A 23,954-nucleotide genomic window follows, 5' to 3' on the forward strand; every position below is an offset into this window, starting at 1 on the left:
GTTTACCCTGATTCTGAAATACTTCCCTGGAACAGGAAATAATGCAGTATTCATATTAATAATCATCATCCTTACGATCATTGTTGAAGCATCATCCTCTTCTCCTCCACGCCTCCTAAAATGACACGTTTGTGTAAAGGAGGCCTTACAAGGGGCGTCACCTTTAAAGTTCCAGGGGAAAGCAGAGCAATAAGGGAATCACTCCGTTGTAACTAGACATGTGTGTCTGATTACAGTAAATGACAATTTAGAAAATCATGAAATTATTTTCTCCAAAAGGGAGATCCAGCTTATCATTTCTGCAACAACAGATGTCAATGATGCAAGACTAATGACCTAAAGCTAATAAAAGAGGAGAAAATAGACATTGCAAGGCTATATATATATATATATATATATATATATATATATATATATATATATATATATATATATATGTGCCTCTGCACATTCTGAATATTTACTTCCATGCATTGAATATTGCAAATCCAAAAATGCACCTCTGCTCTGTTAGAATTTCCGAGCAAGATATCTGTGGCGTCCCCACATTAGTCTGTTGGTGGCCTCTGGAGGGGATTTAAGAGCTTGTAATGTGTCCCCTGCGCCACAGATACGAAGGCCTTCAGATGTGTAAGTTATAGATTCACCGTCCACGTGGACACTTCAGATCCCTCGTCTCATTCAGGAGATGTGAGCCCACTGAAGAAAAGAGAAATCCAGCATTCCTTAGTCGCTAAGGTCTTGCTATCAACAACAAAAAAGAAGCAAGAATGAGGAGGAATAAATGGCAAGCCCAGGAGAAAAGAGGATGAGTAGTTCCTTTTGCCAGGAAGCTTGTGCAGTTAGAGGAGAGCTTTCAAAACTGCCAACTGCAATATCTGTCAATTCACTTTTACTGCTTTCTGACCCACTTCACCTGTCAATGATTGAGCATCCCATAATTGACGTTTCCAAAGACAAGATACACAACGACAATGCTAACATGCTAATGTTTATCGGGTACAACGTTTACCATGGTCACCATCTTGCTAACATTCGCTACACAGCACTAAAGCACAGCTGAGGAAAGGCATGTCATTAGTTCTTGCAGGTATTTTGTCATAAACCAAAGTTTTTTTTGTTGTTAAAAGTTAAGGAATTTTAATCTGTGTTCACTCAAAAACCCACACGTGTCAACCTTATGTTGGCACTGGAGGAAAAGTCAAGATCACGGTCATTAGGGTTTATCATCTGGCAACCATGCATGTCTGTATAAAATGTGTTGCAAATATATTAAGGATGATTATGATAGTGTAATTTCATTTCACGATAAGTGGCATTGTCACTAAATGTCACTAATAACCAAAAATGTCATCCTGTTCTAGGAAGGTTCTAAGGAATTCAAAGCATTCACTAAATCATCACTCCATCTGTTAAAAAAAACCTTGAGCAAGTTTTATTCGTCAGATCACTTTCACTGTATTTTGCCCTCAAAAATCAACATAGACTAACTTTACTCAGGGTAACAGGAACATATAGCTAACATTATATGTTATGTAATAATAAGCAGACCCTATTTTTCCAAAACAGCTAGAGTAAACCTTATTTACACTCGGTCTCCAACTAATGACAGTTTATACTCTTCTGTAATTTAACACACCCTTTCTCGCCCCTCAAACCCAGAGAGGCCCACAAGTCATTTTTCCCAAGTGCTTGGGCACTTAAGTGTGACTTGAGTCCAAGTCCCGGAGTCCGAGTCGCCATCTCTGCCACAAACTGTCTCGCTGGCCCTGTTGTGGGACGCTGGAAGGGGCATGAAAGCATTCATGTAGACTTCATGCGTCGTCTATAACAGTATGTTCCTGTGTTGCACTGGCTGGGGAACAAATCTCCCTCTGGGACAATGGATCTAAATCGGTGTCCTCTGGGGAGCATGAATAAAATGTCACGGTAATCCGCCTAGTTGTTGGGATATTTTGGGCCGACCGACACTGCCGTCCCTACAGCCCTGCTGCCAGCATGGCCAACGACAATGAAGCAAGCTTCAGTTATTAGTGAAAAAAAAGAAATAACAAGCTGTTGCAAGGCCTATATAATTAAAACGCTGTTGTGGGCGGGCTAACGCTTTCTGCCGAATAAAGTTAAGACTATCCTGAAGGCTCCCAGCCTGGGATCTTGGGAAAATATGTTACTTCTTCTTTCTTTTTTTCTTTGGTTGAGCTGTCCAACTCATGTCCAAGTCTCAAATCTCAAGTGTACTCTGCCTATTGAGGCCTGCTGGACTTCCTGCCGGGCTGAATGCAGCTTGTGTTGCTGTCTGACACTGTGAAGGCTCCAAAAAAACAAGACTTTCTTGTTATGATGTTTTCATGCATGACTGAAGCTTTGTCAATGTGTGCATACATTACGGCCCCTCGTTTTTAGAAACTGGATGACATTCATAAGGTTTAACGCTGTGTTAATAACAGAGGAAGGAAAAGAGGAAAAGCCATTGACAGTTGATTGCTACTTTACATCACTCCAATGAAATGCCCTTTTTAAATTGCATTAGTAATAAGCTAATAATGTTACATTGTTATAACCTTTTTTCACAATAATATCATAACGAGAATGCCGATTCTCCTTTTGTTATTCTGTTTTTTTTGTCTTTTGTCCACCAGAGGGCCACCAAGATTTGAAAATGTGGGTTTACAGTTTACAGTAAATTAAAGGGGCCACCTGGACGATGTTGAGGGTCAATCAATTCCCCTCCCCGTTAATTTGAAATGTTAATTAAAAATAATAATAATCTGATTAACCTGCAGGATTAGTGGGAGCACTGGTGGGTTTCTGTTGTCAGACATGCAGGTAGTAAAACACTCATCTGTCCGGACTGCACTGTGGCCCATTGCAGACTATTTCTCTATTTGGTCTGTAAATGTAACACTAGATGCAGTTCTGTTCTGCATATTTCACAAGTTGATGAATGATACCTGCATTTTCTTTTACTTGTAGTGGCTGAATGCACTTGTTGTAAGTGACTTTGTATAAAAGTGTTGGCTAAACAAATGTAATGTGCAGGGAAATTCTAAATGCACTTATATAAATATTTGGAAGCGACCTTGCTCACCTGGAAAAAGGTTACACATATAACTATATGTATTACTGTAATACCACCCAGGGTTGACCAGCATCCTCAATCCCCTATAAATTGTCAAACATCTTGATAGAATGACCTCAAATGCTATTCATTTTGAATGCATATGGATCCTAACTATGTGTGTTATTACTGTTCCCAGTAGTGGCATATGTGCCTATTAACAAGACAGACGACAGACAAAGACCAAATTAATTTGACAAATACAAAAATTATTACCATCAACATGGTGTCCATGCCACACCGTGCAGATGGGAGGTGTCCAAGACGACACATCTTTGTTTTTAGAAGGGGGAAAACATTACCAAATGATAATTAACAAGTTTATGTTCTCAACAAGTCCAAACAAAATAAACTGGGTTTCCTTCTCCCCTTTAAGTTGCATTAAAGGTGCATTTTTTTTTGTACGCTGGGATATGTGTTCAGCATCTCAGTATATTATATTTATAAAAAGTACTCAGAACTTGCACCACTGCAAATCTTTTCTGCTTTCAGGCTCATTATTGTTAAATAGTGTAAAATTAAGCAGAAAAGGTGACAGATTATAAACTCTCAAAAACTATTCCTCACCCATGTGCGGTGAGTACGGTGTAATAATTATCATGATGTAATCATTACAGTGGTGTGCTAATGAGGTGTGCCACCAGGACCAGACAGGGCAGTGTTGATCAAGATGCTCTGTGTTTCGACTCCTCTGTAAAAAAACAACACACCAAGTATTATTATTGTGTATTATTGAGACAGAGGGGGTTTCATTCAATGCTAAATCAAATTGTTAAGGTTATTTTAATATTATTATACTATTACATTAAAATAATATGTCCACACATGAACACTTGCACCCCATCCGGTACAGAACACAAAATACATCACCTTTATGACACAATCTAAAAGTGATGCCCAACAGCTTCCCCTGTCTAAATGAGTTTATTACTATTTTATAGACATCAGTGCGTGTGCGTGTGTGTGCGCGCTCCCGTGGGTCGGCCGCTCCCCTGCTGCGGGCGGGCCGGAGGAGGGGTGTCATGAACGGGGAGTGTCCCGGGCCAGAAGCATAAACAGCGGCTCCGCACTCCGCCGCCCCGCCGACTCGACGCCTCTCTGCTCCCGCCAGCAGGTCCACCGTCCACCGTCACCGTCACCGTCACAACAAGCTACAAGCTACCCCGCGTCCAGGTACGTTTCCTTCGCCTGAACACAGGCTGTCGCACTGATTTCGGGATTTGTGCATTATATTAATTAGAGCAACAGCGACATTGAACCGTTACTTTCTGTCCCCGGACCGGAGCGAAGCCGTGAATAACGGACCGTACCGGCTTCTGTCTGCGGGGAAAACACGTTTTACTTTGGGCGTCTAAATTACGCGTTTAAATTAGCGCACGAGCTTCTTATTGTCTTAAGTGCAACTCGCAGCGCGCTGCCATATATGGGCAGGCAGTGAAACCCCTGCATGATGACTCAAAAATGCCGTGTGCTTTGCACTCAACACTCTGCCTGTGCAGTTTTTTACTGATTTCAGGCTGAAATGATGTGACACTAAACCCAATGCGGCCTCTAACACCCGGTGTTTGGCTGCATTACAGTAGAAAGAGAAGAAGAACACACAAAACCAGTCAGTTGTTTGAGCATCTCACAGTTAAAAAGTTTCCTCAGCAGCTGTAAACATGCTCATCTCTATTTCCAGACATCTGTGGTTGCCTGAGAAACACACAACCAAACAGGACTGAGCGGAACTGACCACCGAGGAAGTTAGTCACTACATCCCCTTTGGTTATTAGTGAAAGAGCAGCTGAGTGTGTGTGTGTGTGTGTGTGTGTGTGTGTGTGTGTGTGTGTGTGTAAGAGATAGACATGGTTCTTTGTTGGCCAATCTGAAAGTTTGTGTCACATCGACACTCAGCCGTTGTCAGCCGGACAGAGATTACACGAGGCTTTTTGAGTCTGTTATCTAAATCTTCAGATTTAGATAACAGGCGAGTGCACCTCTCTGTCCAAGGTTACATATTCTCTATAAATGTACGTTATTTAGGTCTCTAAATGGCTTTTATAGGGTCAAATGAAATGGGAAAAACATAGACTATAATGGGGACTCTTGGAAGCCGGAGCTCAGCTGCTGGAGCCAGAAAATCCAAATTTGGGGGACGGTCCTCGCACGGGAAATGACAGCATGGGTCTTTAAACTATATTTAATTGTAAACACAAGTTATATTTACTTCTCTATGCAGGCAGCCTCGTGCTGTGAAGCGTCAGGAAGGAGGTTGGGTGGATGTTTTGGATTATACGTCCAGTGAACGTTGGTTTGAAACTGGTGCTGTCGAGGTTACCTGTAACTGTGCTCCAGCATTTGAATCACATTATTTTAGCATGTATCACGTCTTAACTACTGTACATATTGAAATGTAGCCGATGAAAACACTGGCAGTCTTTCACTAGCCTTCCTCATGTCATTTCAGTTGACTAAACTTATGCCAGATCTTAACCATCAGAGGAGTCATGTTTTGGACCTCAAAGACCTGAAACACACGTCTTAATATCTTCGACATGAGAAAGCGGCTTTCAGAGAGATGAAGTTCGCGACCCAGACCATGAGTTGTTTAGTATTCTCCTGTATTTCAGGAGAACAGTTGTGGGTTTTCCCATCGACTTCAATGGCCAATGTTTTTCCGGCCGAGGAAGAAAAAGGCCACGCCTCTCACTCAAAACACACATGTACTTCTTCCTGATTTAGGTTTATACGTGAAGGCCAAAAGTATCGTATTAATTGTAACACTTTGCGATATTGATGTGCATCACATTATGTCACATGTTATGCGCATACTTTTCTGTTAATAGGAGTGTATTGCATAGCAAATGTCCATCAAATGCTGATATTTCGTTGAAAATATATGAGTTTCTAAGATACTTTCAGATTAATCCTTCCCTAAACAACCTTCTCCTTTTAATAACCGGCCATATATCCGGTCGGTTATTTACAAAGTCATAAGCAACCATTTTGATTGTCTTACTGCGACGCTGTGTAAACAGATGAGAGGGAAGTGGAGCGCTGTCGGTCCTGAGCGAGGTGGAGGACAGCTGCTCAGCCCTCGGGAGGCTGAGAGTGGCATACGTGGAGAAAATGAGTCATCAAGAATCCCTCCTCCTGCGGGAGGCCCGGGTGGGGGAGGGGGAGGAACGCAGAAAATGTTTTTTTCCATACCAGAAAGTTAAAGATCTCCTCTGTCAGGTGTACAAACGGGGACATGTGACACCGCGAAGGGAATTCCTGCACAAACGGGTGCAGGGAAGCCCAGGAAACGCAGTTTACACGGCACAAAGCTCACATGTGCTTGTTTTGTTTTGTTTGAAGCAGCAGACAAATCATAAGGGCAGAGACACCGTTATCAAGTGTGGACGCCTCAAGGGAAGGCAGACACAAAGAGAGGCTGGGGAACATGGGGGAGGGGAGCGAATAGCTGAGGTCGGATGATAGACTCACTCCGTGCAGCTCATTTGCTGCATGGGTCCATGCAGCCAATGAGCTAAAAGTGGACTAATCTGCTCTGCAGAGGTGCAGCAGGGCGGCCTGCAGACAGCATATGCTTTTCCCAGCATGCCAGAGAAGAAGCACTGTCAAATAGTCATGTGACCTGTTCTATTTAAGCTGTGTGTTGAGTCAAACCCTCCCTGAGTCACTTAATCCGACCTCGAACATTTCTCAGTTAATGATTGTTTTTTTTTTTCTTCGCCAAATCCTGCAATTCATCCAATAAAACTCTAACCTTCTCCCTCCTGATGAGATTTATTATTTCTTGTTTCTCAACCTTTTGTCACAGTTGTTATCACATTTCTAAATGTTGGCTTTGATTTTCCCTGAGTGCGAGGTGAGCGGGATGCTGCGTGTCCCCTCTGATGTCGAACCGGCGGAGAAAGCAAAGGCGGCTTTTGATGCGCAGAGACTGACGGAAGGTTCCTCTCCATCAGAGAGGAAGATCACAGGCAAAGGCTCAGTAGTCGTGCTTATGTAACACTTTACTGTATTTGCAGAAAGCTAGGACCAGATACTAGGTTCGGAGGAGCAGTTTAAAACTAGTTAAAATCAGAAGTAACAGACCACAGACCAAGGAGTTATGTTTGAACGGCTGATTGATTTATGTAGAAAATAAAACATACATATCTGCACCATATCACGTTACCTCACAGATAAAGACAGTGGAATTGTGCAATTAAATCCCTTGAAAACATCCAAAATAAATACCAAAACCTCAGAAAATAAATATGTCTATGTCTTTAAACCTATTTGAGATCAAGATAAATAATCCTACTTTAAGTGGTTATTTAGTTTATCTTGTCTCTTTTAGTTGACTCAGTTCTAAGTTCTCATTCTATCATATTTGGATATATTTAACCATTTAGTCCTAACTTTTCATTAATTTACTTAACTAGTAAATTAAGTTCAGACTTTACAGTAAGACAATCCCATTTGCATTGCCGGTTTGGCACAAAATCAATGGAAAATAACAAACAACTCAATATAGAAACAAAATCCAAAACTCTCACACAATGACATACAGTATATGATCATTAATGCAATTTCACAAGTAAATAGTCCTTTTGCAAAGTCTTTTGCTCTCCAAATTAATTCCACTGCGTGTTGCAGCAAAATATTGAAAGTCCCAGTCCTATCACGACTCAGGTGTATGAATCAGTGTGTCCTTATCCAAGGAGTGTAGTCTCGTCCGGCAGAAGCAATGCCGTCCAACTCAATTTCTCTTCTATGGGTGGCTCGCCATCTTCGTTTCCCGGCTTCCGGTGTATAAACACCAAGCGATCATCTCACTATAAAAACCTGGCCTGTTGTGCAACAGTGCCATACACATAGATATTTTAATCATACATATTCAATCACATAATGAATTGTTTGAATAGAACTAGCACCTAAATACAGATTAATCATCTGAACCACACAAAATGGCGGCGCTGTTCACTGAACCATGCTAACCAGGCTAACCTTGAACATGCCTGCTGCATGTAGCTTCTCAGTTCACTTTACAAACAGACAAATGAACAAACTACACGATATGAACTTATTCCCACCGTCTTAATTGAGCTACGGGACATTTTGGCTCCACATTCAACTTAAGAAACACAGGGAAATAGCATACTAACTTGACACGTGAAAAGTACAGTTTTAACTCACCAAATCCTGATTCAAAACTCAATCGAACCTCTTCCAGCAACAGGGAGATAAAATCGTCCACGTACGGAACATTAAAGCTTATACTCTTCAAACGTGAGGATCCCCTCAGCTCAGATCTCTGCACACGGGCCGTTGTCATGTAGTGGAAAGTTAATGGACGGCTGTATATCAACTCAAGCAGAAGTTACTGGTTTATCACCAGTTGTCTGGGAACACAAAGTCATTGTGTCCCGCTGTCGTTTCACATGGTTCCTCAGAGATTGAGGAAGTTTGAAGGTTGTGGTTAGCCGACTCATTAAGTGTGGCTTCAGCTACAGGGGTCATAGCAAAGCGCACTTCATGTTCTCCTGCGGGCTTAATAATAATAATGATAATAACTAGAAAATTTCACAAGAAATTTTGAAAGTGTGGCTAATACTGCCGTAAGACGTCGCAATATATATACATTACCGGTAGTGAGATGTGTTATTGAGGTACATTATTTATATATATGCCAACATTAGCTATGAGGGCTTGATGGTGTAAATCTGAATAGGACAGCACTTTGCTGCAACATATCACGTGATTACATATGAATACCAGCCCCTATTGTCCTTGATCTCTAAAGAATCAATAACTCCTTGACTTAAAAAAAATATATATATTATTAATTTTTTGCATAAATATGATCAAAAGTCAAGAGTCTGAGTGCACACGACCGTATTACCACGTGCACGCGCGCCCGTTCGCGCGTGCACGTATGTGTGGATTGGATATATATATATATATATATATATATATATATATATATATATATATATATATATATATATGCCAACATTAGCTATGAGGGCTTGATGGTGTAAATATGAATGGGACAGCACTTTGCTGCAACATATCACGTGATTACATAACAAAATATTGTGTACATTTGTCTATTTAATACAATAATCCTCATTTTAGCTTTATGTTTAGATACACTTAAATCATGGGGCTTTTATGTTGAAAGGGAAGACAGAGAGACAGACAGGTAGACATAAAAGCCCCGTGTCTCACGTGTCACCGGTTGCCATGGTGGCAGCTTGATTGATTGGCTAATTGGTAGCAGCTGTGACACTGTCACAGAGCAGGAGACTGGACTGTGGATTTAATCATATATATATATATATATATATATATATATATATATATATATATATATATATATATATATATATATAAATAATGTACCTCAATAACACATCTCACTACCGGTAATGTACATATATTGCGACGTCTTACGGCAGTAGTAGCCACACTTTCAAAATTTCTTGTGAAATTTTCTAGTTTTAGATGCGTTTTAGCAAACAATTTCCATCGCCATAGGCCCTCTATCCTAGGACAGTTTAAAAAACTGCATGCGTCAGTATTCAAAGTTTCCATATCTGATCATTCCATTGTCCGTGAAATATCACGGCATCTTTGTTTTCGAGAGGGACAAGTTCAACCTTCCTTGTGGCCACAGAGGCTGCAGGTTTGCTCCGCCAGACTCTTTTAGAGCCACTGTAGGAAAATTCACCTCATCGTCCGCTGAGTCACGTGGATCCCGGTGGAATCTCCCCGGCCGCCTCAGTTTCTCTTTGTCTGGCCGGACCGGGACGCCGGAGCTGCAGAGTCATGGAAGTTCAGACGCTGCGTGACCTCGTATGACTCCAGAGTACCCATTTGTTTTGACTACTTCTTCGCTCTGCTTTGACGTCAATGTCAGACGTAGCACTGTGGCCCAGTGCATGGAATCCCTTTTCACATTTGGACCTGCAGTTTTCTCGTCCTTTTCCCCTCATTTAGGAATAGGAATAATCCCTTATTAGTCCCACTGTGGGGAAATGTATTCTCTGCATTTTGACCCATCCTTATGCCGTGTTCACACCAAATATTCGCGCGAGTAGATCACATCTTAAGTCAATGCACACTTTTTCGCTGGGCGGCGCGATAGAGGCGAAAAGGCATTGCGAATATTCGCTTTTCACGGAGTAAAGCCACGGATAAACCACGCTCCCTTTCCCCAGCGAATGTTTGCGGAAAAGTGAATTAACCACATGAAGTCGAGGCGAACAATCGTTGTGAAAATTCTTTTGGTGTGAACACGGCATTAGTATTTTAAGGAGTAGTGGGCTGTCCCGAGCGAAGCGCCCAGGGAGCAATTTAGGGTTCAGTGTCTTGTTCAGGGACACGAACCGGCTACCTTGTGGTTGCAGGACGACCATTCATCCCCTTGACCTACAGCCGCCATTCATTTCAGAGACGTGGATGTTGATGGTGCTGATGAGATCCTGTGCCGAGAAAGTTGTTGTTGTAACCGGATGTGAGGCACCTGTCCCCCAGAAAGCATGATTTTGATTAGAAACTCTATAGTGCCGACACCCGAACGCAATCGTAGGAGGAAAGCCAACTGAGAAAATGTCTCTTTCCCAAATTGTCCACTTATTTTTCAAGGGTGAAACCAAAAAATACTGCGCAGAGAGTCCGGCTGTTACACAAGAGGAGAGCCGGAATGGTGGGACCCCACATTTGTTGGGCTGGTTACATGAATGCCGAGCAGATTCCTGCCATGCTTGTGGGCAGACGGCCCTGAGAAGAATGGGCAGCTCTTGCCCCAGTGAGGACGGCGGTCGTGCAGATTGAGAGGCAGCTGGCCCGAGCGGCATTCCTGTGGGAAACCTTGTGCTGCCGTGTTCATTCTGAACTGCACGACCTCCAGTTTGGAGATCGTTTGAAGCTGAGCTCCATTAAAAAAAAAGAAGCTCTTCAGGGTTCGGTACGTTGAGGGGTTGAATGTCTGATGAAGCCCGTCGTCATTCAAATAGAAGACGAGTGAAATAAAGGATGAAAATGCACCGTGAAAGCTCACAGAAAGCCTTTCTTAAGAGAGGTCGGGTTCTTGTTTAGGAACACTGCTTCACTTCAGAGAAGCTCTCTCTCTCTCTCTCTCTCTCTCTCTCTCTCTCTCTCTCTCTCTCTCTCTCAGTCAGTGTGGTTCAGAGTCCGCTGCAAAATCTCTGTCTTTTGCATATTTTATGAAAAGGATTGCCACACTCCATGAAGTGTGTTATCTGACGTTGCAAACATTACAATCTAACTACAGTAAAGTAGTAAAAGTACAGAAGGGTCTGCAACAAAATGCATTACAGGAAGATTCTATTGTTTTTTTCTCTAATGGTGGAGCTGGCCCGGTGGAGATCTTTTTAAGTACTTATATACATTTGGGTAGGTACATTGCGATGAATCATGTTTTAGAAGATCTTAAATAGTGTATGCATGAATCTTAATCTGATGAGTAACAAGCAATTATAGCTGTCAAAGAATTGTAGGGTCAAAAGTCAAAAGTGCATTGTCAGCAACTGTGAAGTGTGATTACGAGAACATTATCAGACATTTTATATCAATAATCCTACTTACAGTGAGTAAGAACACCACTGAAATGTTCTTTGTCATGCTGTCTTTTATGAGTTTTATGAAGCGTAACACACATTCTAATTTTTGTCAAACAATCACTCCTTTTTAAATGATCCAAGGCCGACATGTGAAACAGAATCAGCTGATTGGCTCGTCGTCGATGCGTCAACTGTTGTTCTGAACCAGCTCCCAGACGCCCATAACGAGGAGGAATCAACGGGCCGCTCGACTCCCCTCTTAAACATCCCAAACATCCACACGTGTGACTGGGAGGCCAGCGGGTCGTAACCCCACGCGGCGCAGTCTGACACCCACTCGGACGTCTTGACTGGGCGCCACACGTCCTCAATGCTCTCAGACACAACTGAAGTGTGTGTGTGTGTGTGTGTGTGTGTGTGTGTGTGTGTGTGTGTGTGTGTGTGTGTGCATATGAATTTGGTTGTGATGTCTGACTTAAACTTAAGTCAAAGCAGAGTTATGAAAAGATACATGTCTCACACACACAGCAGTCTTTCTTCATATCTATAACCACAGGGTTCCTTTCTCCAGTTATGACTACGCATGAGTCATAACTGCCAGGACTTCTTCTTCCTCTTCTGGAGGAAACAGTGACTCACCCTGCTGTACCACCAATATCTAACTATAACCCTAAACTTTATCTTTGTATCCATGGCAACAGCCCAGCCTTCAGAGGGAGTGGCTTTCCAGAGCAAACATCTCTCAAAGTCTCCCTTTTTAAGCATTTAGTGCAAAGCTCTGCGACTCTCATCTGTCTAGTATCCGACCGCCGATCCGGAGGGTAAAAACTAAATCACAGCGCGTTGCCACGGGAACACATGTCGGTTTAGGCTGGACCAGTGGAAAGTAAACATCAGGTGTGTGTGTGTGTGTATGTGTGTGTGTGTAGGCAGGATGGCAGTGCAGCACCCACAGTTCGAGCTGGCCGGACAGAAGCCGGGCCTCCAGGTGTGGAGGGTGGAGAGCTTCGACCTGGTGCCCGTCCCCGAGAAGCTGTACGGGAGCTTCTACACGGGAGACGCCTACCTGCTGCTCAACACCATCAAGCAGCGCTCCGGGAACCTGCAGTACGACCTCCACTTCTGGCTGGGTGAGTGCAGCCAGGCGTGACCACGGAGACATGAGACGAGGGAAACGGAAACGGACGCTTTCAAATATGTACTTCTTTTCTTTTTTTTTTAAAGAGGACAGGAATGCTAATTTGCAGATTTTTCCTTCATGTAAAATCAAATGAAAACTGTACACAATAACTCTAAAAGTACTTTAAAGTTCACTCTAAGTAAATAGGGAAATAATTTAACTTATTTTTTCCAAATGAAAAACACAGATAAGATGCTTGTGAGAATAAAACATTTATTCTATTTGTATTGTTGTCATATGCACAGATAACAGACACTTACTCCGTACAATGGAAAACTTATTTTGCTAGGTCCTCCGTACACACAGAATTACAATAAACTTACGGTAAAAAAAAAAATAGCATAAGAATTAAGAATACAAAAAAATAAAAAATAAAGTAAGCAGAGACACATTTCTGAATGCATTTTGCTTTTTTTTGTTGTTGCGCGTGACAATTAGGTGACGTGTTGAGTCTGATCGGATGGGAACTGAAAAACATGTTGGCAGAACTTCTGTCCTTCAATTTAGAAAAACAGACAACACTGTCGTCAGCAGACAAAGTGGTGTTTACTGCGCTTCATGCTCCCGCTTCAGATCAGCGTCTGAATCGGTGACAGGCCTTATTTCCTGGGACAGATGTGCTTTGTGATCCAACTTGAAAGGCCTACAAGGGCGCAGGGGAATTTCAGAGCTGACATTATTTTTTTCTTCAACGATCTAAAAAGCCTCATGAAGGTTCACATGATGTTCTTATGTGTCGGTACAAAGGGGTTTTGTCTGGAACGGTTGGCACCCATTCGGCATACACGAACACATGTGTATTCAGATCTTTAAATAAAAATCAAAAATAAATGTTCCATTACAAGTTAAAGTTGACTTTAAATGATCTTATCTGCAAGATTGTATAACAAGTAAAACTACTCACAAATAATGGCCCCTTTATAATCCAATAAAACATGACAAACATAGTAGATTACTATCTCTGGTTCGTCCACATCTAAGCAGCATTTAAAAGCTCTAAATGTAGAGGTAAAGCTAAAGGAGCTACTTTAGACTGATCACGTCTTTCATACAGACACAGGTCTATAGGTCTGAATGAAAACCATGCATCTTAATGCCAACCTTTTACAAAATAAATACAACTTCCTTTTAGATAATCCAGTGAGGATAGGATCATTTTGCTCAACCCATTAAGGTACATTTCATCTTTCAGCCGGGTTATCATACGTGGTTTTCACTGGACAGACGGCGACATCAGTGTTATTCACGGTCACGCTGGTTATTTGGAGCAGCCGAAACCTAAAGATGGGTCCTGTAGCGGAGCATTGGCAGACTAGTTTTGTCTGACTGGTTCCTTTTTTTAAGAATTTCTCTGAAAGCAAACAGGAAAGCGAGAAGCTGAGTCGTGTCTTTTTGTTTTTGATTTATTTTTGGCCCTTTGATTGATCACGAAAACATCATTTACCAATAAACCCTCATCTGATGTGATATTCTCTCACACTGCTGAGCTGCTGTGTGCGACCAGAAATAGAATAATGTTGCATGTATTAAAGCGTCTGCTGGGATCTGACCCGCTGCTGCTCGCGCACATCGATCTCCTGACTCACTGAGTCCTGATATTGTCCTGTGGTTCCTCTGCTGCAGGTGATTTCTGCAGCCAGGATGAGCGCGGCTCGGCGGCCATCTTTACAGTCCAAATGGACGACTTCCTGGGGGGGAAACCCATCCAGTACCGCGAAGTCCAGGGACACGAGTCCAAGACCTTTCTTGGCTACTTCAAGTCTGGAATCACATACTTGGTAAGATGGCATGTTTATGGCTGCAAGACATCCATATACACGGAATAAGATATGTTTATTGGGATTTCTTTTCTACTTTGTTTTGGTGTAATTTAAACCTGGGATCACTTCGTTCAATTTGAGGTGTGATCTGGTTACTGACATTTTCTCGGTTATATTTGTATCACATTTTAAAACATAAACATGCGCGTTATCATTCAGTATCCATTTGGATAGAAGAGCCAGTTTGGTATAACACTATTGTTTTGTAAATTTGCCATTTTCCATCCAATAATGTCAGGGTTCTCACAGTCAAGGAAAACCTGGAAAAGTCATATAATTTTAAAATGCTTATTTCCAGGCCTGGAAAAGTCCTTGAAAAAAATAAAATCCCCAAAGGTTTGGAAAAGTCATGGAAATGTGTTATATTCATGTGTTCATGACGTTCATTTACACTGAGTTTGAAATAATTAATATGCTTTTAAAAGAAAGACGCTCAAAATATAAGCAGGCATACATACAGGCATCTATATACATGTTTATTCTTTTAACTATTGGCTCTCATTCATTTGAGTCATTTAAGGTTTACTGTATGCTTTGGAATTCTCATTGTTAGTTTAAATACTACATTTTATCACTTTTTCATGTTTACACCGAGATTTCACAAAATGTTTGTTCATGGAAATTTGGTTTAAAGTCATGGAAATGCATTAGTCAAAATGTGTATGAACCCTGAATGTATAAAAAGTATTTTTTTTTATTAAACTTGGAGCCACTTTTCTGAAAAGGCGAGTATCTTGTACTGAAATGCAGCTCCTGTCTCACAGAAAGGGGGCGTGGCGTCTGGGTTCAAGCACGTGGTCACCAACGAGGTGGTCATGCAGCGGCTGCTCCAGGTCAAAGGTCGCCGTTCTGTCCGGGCAACGGAGGTGGCGGTCAGCTGGGACAGCTTCAACCAGGGAGACTGCTTCATCCTGGACCTGGGAGCTGTGAGTCACACAGATTTAGGGATGGCCAAGAGTACACACTCCTTCGTTCAAGGATTGTGGGTAAAGTGGTCTTCCCTTGTTGTAAAACACTAAATATGTCCACTCTTTGCAATGCGCTGTACAGGAGATCTACCAGTGGTGCGGCTCCCAGAGCAACCGCTTCGAGAAGCTGAAGGCCACTCAGGTGGCCAAGGGTATCCGTGACAACGAGCGCAGCGGGAGGGCCCGGGTGTACGTCTGCGAAGAGGGGGTGGAGAGAGAGAAGATGGTCGAGGTGAGATCGGTGAACCGCGAGAACAAACGAAGTCTCCAGCTGAGCTCTGAGGTTGAAACTCAAAGCTGCTTTCCGTCCTCAGGTGTTGGGCGCAAAACCAGACCTGCCCGCCGGAGCCTCCGACGACATCAAAGCCGACGCTTCAAACAGGAAGATGGCCAAACTCTACAAGGTGGGAACACCCAGACACACACGCTGGCTTTTTCTCTTTACATTGCTCTCATTTTTTTTCAATAAACAGCTCCACTTATTGATAATTGACAGTGATTTTATGGCAGCTGACGTTTACTAAGTTGAAAAGCCGAGGAGAAGCTTCTCCGACGCCCGGCGCCTCGAGTCATCCTCTCTCTTCTCTTTCCCCCGATGCAGGTGTCCAACGCCAGCGGGGGCATGACCATCGCGCTGGTCGCCGCGGAGAACCCGTTCGCCCAGAGCGCCCTGGAGTCCGGCGACTGCTTCATTCTGGACCACGGCTCCGATGGAAAGATCTTCGTCTGGAAAGGTCGGCGCTGAATTAGTGAATTATTTGGGACTTGAGCTTTTTTTATTGGACGTACAAAGAGCTTAACGCCCTTGGTTGAATTATCCGTACCGTCGCGATCTTTCCTTCCAGGCAAAGACGCCAACATGGACGAGCGAAAGGAGTCGATGAAAGCGGCGGACGAGTTCATCAAGAAGATGGGTTACCCCAAACACACGCAGGTTCAGATCCTGCCGGAGATGGGCGAGACGCCGCTCTTCAAGCAGTTCTTCAAAAACTGGCGGGACAGAGAGCAGACGGTGGGCCTGGGCGTGGCCTACATCGCCAACAGCATCGCCAAGATCGAGAAGGTGGCCTTCGACGCGGCCGGCCTGCACGACTCGGACGCCATGGCCGCCCAGCACGGCATGGTGGATGACGGCAGCGGAGAGAAGCAGGTGGGAGGACAGAGATGGACGTCTTTTAAGGGACATTTCCCATCCTGTGAGGGAGAGTTCATGTGCTAATTTTGACAATTGCTCACAAATGTCGGTCGCACTTTATAATAACTACACACTTTTTGGCATTATCAAAGCATGAATAAACACTGAATTCATCATTTATAAAGCATTGTTCCAACATGAATACTCATTAGTAACTCATTCATAAACATAGTTATAAATGTTTCATTCTTGATTCAGCATTGTTTTTATCATTTACTAACTTACAAATGACCTTATTAATCCTTATTAATAAATCCTGAATACTTAATTTACAAATGGGAATTCATCATTTATAAAGTATGTAACCCAAGCTTATTAAACAAGAATGAAACATTTATAACTGTGTTTATGAATGAGTATTCAAGTTGGAATAATACTTTATAAATGATGCATTCAGTGTTTTTTCATGCTTTACTAATGCTAAAAGGTGTGTAGTTATTACAAAGTGCTACCCAAATGTCTAATAAGAGAAAATTAAATTATGACATTTTTGGACAGACGAGTAATTTTCGTAATTCTTTTCTTCAGATCTGGCGTATTGAGGCGTCCGAGAAGGTGGAGGTGGATCCGTCCACACACGGACAGTTCTACGGCGGAGACAGCTACATCATCCTGTACAACTACAGCCACGGGGGACGTCAGGGACACATCATCTACATGTGGTGAGAATACCAGAGACAAGCGGGTCGGATGAAGCTGCATCAGGAAAGCTTTTGATAAAATAAAAAAAAAGATAAAAGAAAGAAACGTGTGTAGATCAAAGACGTTTGCGTTGCCAGTGTTTGATTTGGAAGTTAAAGGAGTCCTGTGGAAGTTTTTGTCCACTAGTGGCGCTAAAGAGCAACATTTTTATTATGGGGTTTAATTAGTAGCTCAAGGCTTCAGATGCAAAACAAACAATTGTTTCTTAAAATATATATATTATGAATTGTTAGAAATAAAATGGGGCAGCTCAATCTCCAGAAATGTTAAAATACTTTTTTTTCAACATAGTGCTTGTCTGTTGCGGCTCCCTGAGGCTTTGACAAAAAAAAAAGGGAATTCCTCTTATTTTAAATATTTCTTTCCCTAAAATGTGCGTCACATCCTGTCACGTCGCCGTCAAGCCTCCGCCCCCGTAGCTGCTACTCGTGATTCAGAGCCCCGCCTTCGCGCGCAGATGAGTGCAGAAGAGCGTTTCCTCAACTGCTGCAGCAAACTGAGTAAAGTAGATATACTTTCAGGAAGTGGATCACGTCTCCAAACTCCACTCCTGCTGCTGGTTCTGTGTCAGCTCATGAGACACTGAGGCGTCCGCTCGTGAAAACGGATCCGTCCTCCGTTTGCGGTGCTCTAAAAGTCTCTAGTGAGGAGGACGCTCAGTGTGAACGTAGCAAAATATATGCGTTTAAAATGTAAAACTCACTGAAGAAAAAACTGAAGGGTATCGAACCTGCTGCCTCGCAGTTACAGGGCAAACACTCTACCACATGAGCCACAAATATAGATAGTACTGAAGGTCTGCATAGTTGTGTTTTTAATTAACCTTAATGTAGCCGACACATGACTATTTGTTTGATAGTCATAAACAGGTAAAATAGCAATACAATGTAAAAAAAGAGTCTTTATTCTTGTTCTATGATTTCATAAATACAACAAACTATAGTTTTTTTGTATATATAATATGACTATATATAAAACAGAAGCTGTGATATCAAATAGTTTTTGCGGCACCAGACAACATTTTTTTGGTGGAAAAAGGTCAAAATATCTCTTTGGATACGAAAGGTTGCTGACCTGGTTTAAGGGAATAGAGGTTTTTCTATGATTAACCTTTATTCGACCTTGACCGGAGGCCGGTTCGAGCCCCGTACCCTCTTCAGTGTGATGACGATGCGTTCTCCCCGTGTCCCAGGCAGGGCGCGGACTCCAGCCCCGATGAGATCGGGGCCTCTGCGATCCTCGGCTCCCAGCTGGACGACGAGCTCGGCGGCGGCCCCGTGCAGGTGAAACCCGAGGCTCCTTTAGAGGCTTTTCATCTTCATCTCATCTGGCAGCTCAGTCTCCTCCTTTCTGATCTTTACATCCTCGTACTCTTTCTGCCCTCCCTGCTGGCCCCTCCCCCTCCGTGCTGCTTCTATCCTGCTGGGTTTCCGACCTTTTCTGTCTCCAGGTCGTTGGTGCTCCTATAACCACTCAGGTATTCTCCCTCCCCGCTCCTCTTCACAAAAGGATTTTTGTCCTGAGCCGATTCCTATTCTCTGCTTTTCCCCACAAGTAAATGTGAATAGGGCTTGTTGCCTTCAGTTTTCTGGCTCCTTAAGACTTAATGAATGTGATGAGGAGTCCAATTACAGTGAAACCATCTCTGTCGAAAAACACAAACAGGACATTTCGATGTGGATGTTATTGGTCCCCCCCTTCCTCCCTCTGTTTCCAACTCTATTAAGTCCACATAAATAACAGCCCTGTTCCCAAACTCTGATCTGACGTCACAGTGCAACATCGTGACTTAAGCTGTCAATGTGGAGATCCTTCTGTTAGCTTTGAGCTATCGAGCTCATGCGAGTCATGCACTTCACTCCTCATGTGTGTCTTACGTTTGCACGCACACCTTCATGTTGTGTGTGTGTGTGTGTGTGTGTGTGTGTGTGTGTCCTGTGGCATGACTGTGTGTGTGTGTGTTCAGTCACACTTTGAAGCACGTTCTTATACAGAGTGAGTACATCCAGTGTGGAAACATCTGCAGCTGTCACCTCTGTGTGTTGCAGATGTTTCCCTGCTCTCGCTGTCAAAGCAGAGAGCAGCCGTCCGGCATGCGTCACGGCACTTTTGTGCTCAGTTTGTCAAACGTATCTTTAATTAACCCGGAGTCGTCTCAGTCCCACGGTGACGGCAGCACAGGGACAATACCCGAGTTTGAGCACAAACGGCAAAACGACGCTATGAGGAATAGTCTTTTCTTTTGATTTCAGAAAACATCACAATAAAAGTCAAAATAATTAGACCTTTACCTCAATATATGATTGGTAGAATCACGTTTGACCATTTTTGTGGTAAAGACACATTGTGTTTTGTGGCTTTGTGATTGGTCGCTGACTTTTAGCAACCAAGACAAGGAATCGGACAAATTATTTATCAAGAGATTGGACATAAGAAATAAATACAACTTTTGTGCTATTAAGAGACAAAGTCCTGCAGAGCGTTTCATATCCCACCAGAGGAAGCACGAAGAGTTAAGATTGCTGGCCATGTGTGTAGTTTAGACGAGAATATGTAAACACATCTATGATTGTTTGATCACTCTCTCGGGACATAGGCATAATTCGCTGATTTGGTCAGGAGGAGAGTTGGCAGCCATAGATATTTCTGAGAGAAGCTGCCGACCAAAGAGACTCACACTCCTGTGTTAGACACAACCTGCGTCATCGGCTCAGCCCCGTGCTGCCATCTGGTGTCCGTAGCCGGGACGTGCAGCAGACACGTTTCACACATTGTTGACGCGTACTTCACGACACACAACAAGGGAGGATCCGTCCGATGTGATGTGGTTTGTCAAACACGCATGAGGTACTTGGAAAAATCATCATTCTTGTGTTGTAACTTTTCCGTTTGTGTGCCAGGTGCGGGTGGTGCAGGGCAAAGAGCCGGCCCATCTGATGAGTCTGTTCGGAGGGCAGCCCATGGTGGTGTACAAGGGAGGCACGTCCCGAGACGGAGGTCAGTCCGCCCCCGCAGAGACTCGACTCTTCCAGGTGCGCTCCAACTCCGCGGGACACACCAGAGCCGTGGAGGTAAGAGGACGCACGCCATCCGCCTTCTGGCTTCAGCACCTGGTTGCTCGTGCTGCCAACAAACGATGAAACTAAAGTCTGATGCGTCTCCTTCCTCTGGTGGCTTCAGTATGACGAGCTAAACACACACTGTAGTTTATTTTAACTCATTCTGACCATCACCTTCCTGCTGCTTGAAGTACTCACTAGTTTAATCCGCCGCTGGAAATAGTCCCCAACAAAGGGACTATTTATTCTTTCAGTAACTTTAGCTAAAGTCAACAGCTGTTCTTGGAAATTAATGAGACTTAAAAGCCTTTTTTTATTTTTATAAATTGGATAATTTTAACAATAAAGAAAATATAGAAAAACGTGATCTACAAATTATTCTCACTCTGTAAAATAGATTTTTTTTTTACCATTACAACCGGTATGAGGTCCACAAGAAGATCTGGTAGCTGCCGAATACAAACACTTTTTTGAAGAAACTTACAGTAAAAGTGCGGATTTTGAGATTAAAAAACGTAAACCCACGACATCCCTGCGTCTCCACAGCTCGACGCAGCGTCATCCAACCTGAACTCCAACGACGCCTTCGTCCTGGTGGCGCCCGGCGGCTCCTTCCTGTGGGCGGGCGTGGGGGCCAGCGACACAGAGAAGCAGGGAGCCCAGCAGATGTGCGACATCCTGGGTGTGTCGGCCTCGGAGCTGTCCGAGGGAGGAGAGACTGGTGAGTAAGCGCGATGAATGAATTACAATTTATCTCCTTTTTTGTGTGTGTGCGTATCAAACCGAAGCCCAATACCAGTTCATATGTTCCTTTGTCCGCCACAAACTGGGATTAAGTATTAAAATAACGCTTTAGTGTGAAGCTGAATAGTGTTCTCTTTGTATCTCAGCTAAAGTAGGTGCTTGTGTTCATCTATTTTAAAACAAAGGAGACTGTGGTTGCGTCAGCCCTTTCGATGTTATCAGCAATCTCGTGGCTCGCTCTCTAAGCTCAAGAAGAAACTGGATTCTCTGCTCACAATTTTAAACAGAGGACCGGAGGCTAAAACACAAAGAGAGTCCATTCTTTGACGAGAACAGAACAGAACTTCGACATTTTATTTCTGTGAGCTTTTGCTCGTAGTGTTCAACCCTTCCTATTCGCAGTATAAAGAAACGTGTTGGATTTGTCTCAGGCAAAGAGATGCGTGTGTTAAAAAACCTAGAATAATGTAAAGATATAACTGTCCTCCTCACAGATGAGTTCTGGGAGGCTCTGGGAGGAAAGGCGGACTATCGCACGTCAACCCGACTCAAGGACAAGATGGACGCTCACCCACCCCGACTCTTCGCCTGCTCCAATAAGACTGGAAACTTCATCGTAAGTCTTTTTAAAAAGGAGAAATGATTTTCCACAGTTGTCCAACATCAACACAGCTCCACTAAGTCCTTCTCCTCCTCTCAGATCGAGGAGGTACCCGGGGAGATGACCCAGGACGACCTCGCCACCGATGATGTCATGATCCTGGACTCCTGGGATCAGGTGAAGAGCTCTTGCCGCTTCAGATGCACCACACAGAGGCAGAGTCACTGCAATGAAAGGAACAAATATGTATAAAACTCCCCCATTTTTTTGTAGGTGTTCGTCTGGATCGGAAACGAGGCCCAAGAGGAGGAGAAGACCGAGGCAATGGCGTCTGGTAAGGACATCTGGGAACTTTAAATGAAATACAATGCTGTTTTGATTCCGCTCGTTCAGCAAATACACGTTACCCTGGCGCGCACTTGTGATGAACTTTACCCCTCGACGAGCACTAATGCAGCTTTTCCTCGTGTTGCTCAGCGGCCCGTTACATCGAGACGGACCCGGCCAACAGGGACCGCCGGACGCCCATCGTGAAGATCAAGCAGAGCTTCGAGCCGCCCACCTTCACCGGCTGGTTCCTGGGCTGGGACCACGAGTACTGGACCAGCGACCCCCTGGAGCGCGCCATGGCTGAACTGGCCCTGTGAGACCTCTCCTCCTCATCAATCAGCCCTGACCTTTGACCCCTGCACCCTCTTCTGCTTCGCCGCAATCATGAGACTTTTATTTTTTAGCCGCCAAAGTGCCCAGATAACCTTTTAAAGTTATTTTTTGAGAGGGCTGCTGGTCGATGATGTAGTGTTTTAATTCACTTTGTCTCAACCAATAGCGATAGAGCTTTAACAGATACTTCCTGTAGGGTTTGCACTAAACACATTTTTCACATTTGTTTTATATATCGATAATAAAAACCGTCCACTAGTGAAATAAAAAAAGAAAGTCTTGGTGTGCTGCAACTTCAGAAAAGACCCTGCCAAGAAAACCAATGCCTTAATATTGTTTCCCTCTAGTTTCCAGTAAATCTGCTTTTATACATTTCTTTTATAAAAAGGTACCGTTTCAGTTCAAGGACGCCTTTATAGATAGGTTGTCTGCACTTTCAGTTATCTTACGATATTTATTCTTTTTAGATATAACAGATTTATGTCCAGGAAAGCTTGTGTGATGCTGCAGTCGCCAACTTTAAACGGAAACTTACGCTTTGCTGCTTTACATCCAGATACGTCCTCTGACGCTTTCCTTCGTTAGAATTTCAATAAAACTAAATTAAATGTGTCAAGTGTTTCATGGCTCTGCTTGTACAAACTCATACACCGAGACAAAAAGGCTTTTTGACAGCGTCTTTATTTCAAGTCTTAAATTATGTTGGGAAAAAACTATATCAAACTGTACAAAAGAAATTGGGTTAGATGCAGAAACTATAAACTCTGAAGGAAAACTTACAAAAAATAATACTGATGTGTGTAACATAAACATTACATAGGACAACACAACAAGGGTCTCTTTAAGTAAGAGAAGTGAACACGAACGCCGTCTGAGAAAGAGTGACGGGACACTCGGCGATCAGCAACGTATGGAACCATCCGTCTACTTCCTGGAACGGAGTTCAAACTCTTTACCAAAGCAAAAATAATCCCCTCACTCTGTAACGCAACATGCATCTCAAATAAACAGAAGTTACTGTCGTAAAATTATGTAACAGCTTTTGCCTCAGCAAAACTATGAGAACCGTTGCATATATATATATATATATATATATATATATATATATATATATATATATATATATATATATATATATATATATATATATATATATAAACTGTATAGATACACATATATAGTAACAGACTTAAACTAGATTTAGACTAGAATAGACTTACACGTACACTTACACTGTCCTTTCTATGTCAAAAGGAGGACATATGCAACAACTACATGATATTTTTATATAAGATTAATACGAAGAGGTCTAACTATTTGGCTTGTTTACACCTAGAAAG

At 42.9% G+C, this 23,954-nt stretch overlaps 1 protein-coding gene across 2 annotated transcripts; it reads left to right on the forward strand.

Moving 5' to 3' along the window:
* Positions 1-4,204: 4,204 nt before the first annotated feature.
* On the forward strand, positions 4,205-23,226 carry gsna (gelsolin a). Of its 2 annotated transcripts, XM_079234738.1 has the most exons (17): positions 4,205-4,291; positions 12,612-12,812; positions 14,486-14,640; positions 15,447-15,608; positions 15,733-15,882; positions 15,965-16,054; positions 16,252-16,384; positions 16,496-16,800; positions 17,374-17,507; positions 18,740-18,830; positions 18,998-19,024; positions 20,448-20,618; positions 21,153-21,327; positions 21,845-21,966; positions 22,051-22,128; positions 22,225-22,285; positions 22,429-23,226. In XM_079234738.1, the coding sequence occupies exons 2-17, from the start codon at positions 12,617-12,619 to the stop codon at positions 22,596-22,598; spliced, it is 2,220 nt and encodes a 739-aa protein (XP_079090864.1). In that variant the 5' UTR covers positions 4,205-4,291; positions 12,612-12,616; the 3' UTR covers positions 22,599-23,226. The 2 variants fall into 2 exon arrangements, with proteins under 2 accessions (XP_079090864.1, XP_079090865.1); XM_079234739.1 differs by lacking the exon at positions 18,998-19,024.
* The last annotated feature ends 728 nt before the right edge of the window (positions 23,227-23,954 follow it).

This window comes from Taurulus bubalis (genome assembly GCF_910589615.1).
Source record: "Taurulus bubalis genome assembly, chromosome: 19".
In the NCBI taxonomy this organism is placed as follows: domain Eukaryota; kingdom Metazoa; phylum Chordata; class Actinopteri; order Perciformes; family Cottidae; genus Taurulus; species Taurulus bubalis.